The sequence below is a fragment of the Toxotes jaculatrix genome, chromosome 19 (assembly GCF_017976425.1).
Source record: "Toxotes jaculatrix isolate fToxJac2 chromosome 19, fToxJac2.pri, whole genome shotgun sequence".
In the NCBI taxonomy this organism is placed as follows: Eukaryota; Metazoa; Chordata; class Actinopteri; family Toxotidae; genus Toxotes; species Toxotes jaculatrix.
In genome coordinates, this window is record NC_054412.1 from 20677378 (window position 1) to 20682848 (window position 5471).

The following is a 5471-nucleotide window of genomic DNA, read 5'->3' on the forward strand; positions in this document are numbered from 1 at the left end:
TGCAATTAAAAGTAAAAAAAAAAAAAACTGAGAAGTTCAGAGAAGGTCCAGTTTGATCACATCTGTCTCTGCTCAGAGATAATCTGTCAATATCAGATATGAAAGTCATCCTTGCTGTTTCTATGGTTGTCCGCTGACTCTCTGTAGATGACCTTTAACCCTATCCGCTGAGGAAGGTCACGGGATGGCGCTGGAAACTTCCAGAACAACAGTAAGTTTACAGTTTACAGTCAATTAAACTAGTAATAATAATAATCCTACAACTACATTTAGTTAAAACATATTTGCTACTGCAGTTTAGTTGTATATACATGTAATTTCTAGAGGACGAAGTTGATTTCCCATGATGTTCAACCACTGTTTGCACAGATTGCACAGATGTCATTTCCACCTGGCTGAGATCTGAACTCAGTGCAGATGTGCTCTGGACTATCCAGTTGCATTACATATTAATATCAGGTGTAAATGGAAACATATGACTGACAAGTTTCTGTTTGGCCTTTGTATTTACAGTAACTGTAACAGTGAATTCAGAACTACAGTGAGTAACTCAAACAATACAGCAGACTGATGAAGCTGTTACACGGTTAGATTCTGCTCACACTGTATATTAGTCACTGTGTCTGAGTGTCATACATGTACGGGACAGTGGAAGTCCACGTTCAGTGGATCACTGCTGCCTCAGTGTGGTCAACAATGATTACTACACAACAAGTCACACACATTGTACTGCTCAGAGGACACACTGCAGGAGTCCACTCTACGTTTGGTGCTGAACATTTAAGTAGCATTTTAATGTTGCAACCACTCCGCATGCAAGTGCACATGCAGAAAGTTATTAGTAAAATTAGTTTTTTGTTTTTGTTTTTTTTTTCCTGCAGACACTAAATATGTGTGTGAATGATAATTCACATCCAACACACAGGAGCTTTAAAAGTTTTGGGGGAAAACTTTGATACTGTAGCTGATTGTTGCTATGTAGTTTTCCACTGGCTAAGAAGGACCTGTTGCAAATAACCTTCCTTTGTCATGTTCAATAGATTTATATTTTCATATACAGAAAAATAAGAGTGTCGCACCGTTCAGTCCATTACTGAATGGATCCATTGGGTATATATATATATATATATATATATATATATATATATATATATATATATATATATATATATATATATATATATATATATATATATATATATATATATATATATATAGTCAAAGCAATGTCCTAACAAAGATGTCTGCACCACTTTGTGAAACAACTTGGGGGGTTAAGACAAAGCTCTGTTTGTCAATAAAGTTTCCCAGACTCCTTAGACATTATCACGTTGTGCGCATGCGCCCTAGCTCGGCACTGCAGAGAGAGCTCAGCTGTCAGGAGCGTCCTGGAATGTGGGTCTGTCGCTTTATAAATCACTTTGAACACAGAGCTGTTGACTTGTCTTTGCTCATTGTTTTGTGAGTAAACATAATGATTGTATGTTCTGTCCATGTAACTCCGCAGGTCTTGGGGTAATGGCTCCAGAGCGATGAAGGACGCAGTTTAACCCGTTGCGGACATAAGTTACTCGGGTCGCCATGGCCTCTTTAACCGTCAGCTCGGCGGCTCGGAGCATCGAGAAGCATCGGAGGTCCTTCTCTCTGCTCTTCTACCGGGCTGTGCGGGACCTGAAGCCGGTCTGGATGCTGGAGGACATGCGGACTATGGAGACGTTTTACCAGGAGGAGGACGCCAGTCAGAGGATTTACACCCCGTCGGAGGCGCTGCTTTACGCTATAGTTCACGACCACCAAGCGTATGCCCAGTACCTGCTTAGCCGGCACACCGACGAAGCGTTAGCAAAGCCCGGGGAGCGTTTCTGCTGCTGCCCGTCCTCCGCCCCGCACCTTGCCATGGCTGTCCGCTACGACAGGCGCTACATTCTCGGCCTCATCTTACAGGAGACTCACAGAATGTCCAGCACGACCTGCTACACGAAGCGAGCCGGATGTTTTCACGCGGAGGACGGCAGAACCCCTTTACATCTGGCCTGCGAGCTCCTGCGGCCCGAGGCGGTTATTATGCTGCTGGGGAACGGAGCGTCCCCGCACGCCCAGGACCACAGCGGGCTGACCCCGCTGGATATAATTCTGGAGAAACTCAGGGACTCCAAGGACGTGAACGGCGGGGAGAGGAGGCAGTGTCTGGACAACCTGCTCATGTTCATGCCGAAGGTTCACTTTAAAATGAAAGGTGCTCTGGGCAGAGAGCCGGAGCGCTGGGGCAAGGTGCTGGGAGAGGACACGTACAAGTACCTGGCGGGAAGCACCCCGGCGCCGCTGGTTCTCACCGCCATGCAGACTGTTCTGAAGCAGCTGAGCCCCGCGACCTTCCCGGACAGCCTGCATGAGCTTCCCATCCCCTCCTCCCTCAAACCGCAGGGTCTGCCTGTGACCCAGCGGGGCAGGCAGAGGGTGGTGTAGCATCAGCATGACAGGATGCATGCTCCGCTGTATGAAACGTCTTCTGTGTTAGCATGGTGTGTGTGTGTGTGTGTGTGTGTGTGTGTGTTTTCCAAGAGCCTGGGCTATAAAAGCGGTAACACTTCATTATAGGGCTGCACAAATAAACACTAACAGCAGGGAACAAATGAAGCAAATCCAGCAATGTGACTTTAACCACAGTGTCAGTCAGCTGATGGAGGCAGCTGGAGGGAGCAGGATGATGCAGCCAGCTGTGGGCAGTTGTTACAGGGAATCAGCAGCCATACTCTTACATTTTCTACACTAATTCAGGCATTAATAATCCGTTTATTTGTCTAACCCTCATTCTAAAGTGTTACCTACTCATACTACAGCTGTATAAAGCCACTGTATCATATCAGAGGGGTAGACCGACACTGATGACACGTCTGTGTGAAGTGTGTTACTGTTGATTTTAATTTATTTGGGTTGTATTTAACGGTAAGGTTCAGGAGAATGAGCTCATAGATCATCTGAAAACAGGTGACTTGAAAAAAAACAAACTCTATGGGTGAATGATTCCTTTTAAATAAATAAGAATCTAAGTGATGATCTCATTTTGTCTTTCTTTACTCCTTCAGTTTGCCACTGAATATGTTATATCACTTAACTAAAATGTCTCCACAGTAAATGACTGAAGAATTCAAATTCTTTTTTTTTTTTGTGTAAGTACTTAGGACATTTTTAGTCATATATATACAAGTCAAGTGTACAAGCTCTTTATTTCAGCTGGGAGTGAGAGAGGCTGCTCATGGTCTGACTCCCTGACTTCTGTTCAAGTATCACACCTACAATATTATCTTTTATGAGTTGTTCATTTGGCCTGTGAGATAAGGATGTCAGTGGGCTGTACCCTGCACCTATGGCCAGCCATGACCAGCCTTCTGTATGAGTGAGGATTCTGGTATTTTCTCACAAATCGATCCATCTGCTCTCAACGGGCAGCTGCAGCAGGCAAAGCAGCCCAGAGAAGTGGTTTGAAAGGACCGACTGCGGGTGGAGTCTCATTCACTTCATACCTTAGGTGCAGCAAGGCCTTCCCCTGCAGCTACAGGGACAACACCCTACCTCCATCCTGGTAAGGCAGGAGGAGCCGGATCTGGTTTTACCTTGTGTCAGATGCGTCGGATGAAGGGGACGTTGATATCCTGTGGTTTGACTCTGAGGGTGAAGACCTCCACCCTGGTCGTGTGTGTGTGTGTGTGGAGGTAAAAACAGGTAGAGTAGGAGCAGGAGCAACCACCTCCCCTCTATTGCCAATTCATTGCTCGAGCCTCTCAAGCATTGGAAATCGAAATGCCAGCAGAGGTCAGAGGGTTTCCTGGGCACAAGGCAGCTGGATGTGTCCTGACATACCAGGCCTCCGGGACCACTGACCTTGGGTTCATGTCCTTCTTTCTTTCAAAGCTAGTCTGCAACCTGGCAGGCTAAGTGGCCATCCACCCATTCACAGCTGGCCTTAGCATCTGGTCGGGCCAGCTAAGCCTTGCTGGCATCTTGCACCCAGGCTGTGGGTGTGTGAAAAGTCTACTGTATATCTGTAAATCCTTTACAGGAGCACATGGCTGAGCACTCTGAGAGACAGGAACATTTAGACAGTCAAACAGATGAAGGGATTTGCATTTTGTTTTTCATTTCTAAATAAGTCCTTATTTCCTTATTAGATCTAAGTTTTCTGTTTTCCAAAAGCTTGTAAAAAAAAAAAGGGACACATACTGAGTAGAAACTGCAACATGTCCTCCTTCTGTCTGTCCCTCTGACCAAACAGCTGATATCCTCAGCTCATCTGCTGAGCCAGAACACACGCGCAGGCTGACCGCTCCTCTACACGTCACTGCTGCTGTGTCACGCTGCTCTAATCTCCTGATAACTGTAACAGGGGGAAAAAAAAAAAAAAGTTAACAAGGGACAACAACATGCACACATGGAAGAGACAGATAAGTGAAGCTGTCGTCTGTCTGCAGCAACTCCTTCTACTGTAAGTTGCCAGGAGAGGGCAACACTGTCCATGGTTTATCACCACTGTCCCTACGGGCTCATCATGATGCTGCTGAAATGAGCAGCTGTTCAGTGTAAGTTCAGTTTCGGGACTGTTACTAAACAGGAACTCACCACTGGCTTCATTAAAGAGCTTTTTTTTTAATGCATGAATGAATCTGAATCTTATAAAGGAAGTCAAATAAACACTAGCATGGAAAAAAATCAAGTGAACATTAACAGATCCGATAAAGAGAAAGACTTACTCTTCTTCGGCAGCTCTCATGGCTGATTTGAACAGTGTCGTTGGCCACATGTGTTTGGCCTCTGCCCTCTGATCTCTGTGTGTTTGTTGTCTTCTTTCCAGAGCACGAGTCAGTCAGTCTGTCCATTTATCTCTTTAATCCTGAGGAAGACACTGTATCCCAGCATCTACTGGTCAAAACGCTGCTCTGGATGTTTGTGGCAAATATTATTATTTCAATTTTACACAGTACAAGAATTGCAGATGTTTCCATACAGATGTTCTGCATCAAACAATGAAGCAAAAAAAAAAAAAAAAACCTGTCCTTTACAGTCAGCTGTACAGACATGTAGATATGTATTAACACACATTCCTTTGGTTTGTCAGCTGTTTGTTATTCAAAGTTGTGGTTGAAAGGTCTGTAGTGACACCACTCACAGACAAGATGTGTGTTTTGTCAATGGAAGTGCTTTGTGTGAACTTTGCCCAGCCAATTTTCTGTCAACGCCGTTCCTGTAAAGTGATTCTGCGTTAGTGACTTACATGCAATGCCAACATTCAGTGCTTATTTGGCATGCAGCGTCATATTCACATGGCAAAATGAGTTGTTTACATCTGACCTGGGGTTTTCCAGCTGACAGGTTCTAACCAAACAGGTTAGGTGGGAGTATGACAGTGGAAGTATGTGTGGCATTGTCTAAGCATGATGACATGACATGTGATTAAGTTTAGGCAGACTTTGCCA

At 44.8% G+C, this 5471-nt stretch overlaps 1 protein-coding gene across 2 annotated transcripts; it reads left to right on the top strand.

Moving 5' to 3' along the window:
• The first annotated feature begins 1348 nt into the window (after window positions 1–1348).
• On the top strand, window positions 1349–3057 carry zgc:112001 (uncharacterized protein LOC550384 homolog). Of its 2 annotated transcripts, none has more exons than XM_041063758.1 (2): window positions 1349–1399; window positions 1508–3057. In XM_041063758.1, exon 2 carries the CDS (start codon window positions 1582–1584, stop codon window positions 2464–2466), a length of 885 nt encoding a protein of 294 aa, XP_040919692.1. In that variant the 5' UTR covers window positions 1349–1399; window positions 1508–1581; the 3' UTR covers window positions 2467–3057. The 2 variants fall into 2 exon arrangements, with proteins under 2 accessions (XP_040919692.1, XP_040919693.1); XM_041063759.1 differs by having other exon boundaries at window positions 1353–1395.
• Window positions 3058–5471: the final 2414 nt, after the last annotated feature.

Bases quoted from the DNA above. Each gene is read 5' to 3' on its own strand.
- zgc:112001 (XM_041063758.1), top strand. From the start codon at position 1,582: ATGGCCTCTTTAACCGTCAGCTCGGCGGCTCGGAGCATCGAGAAGCAT.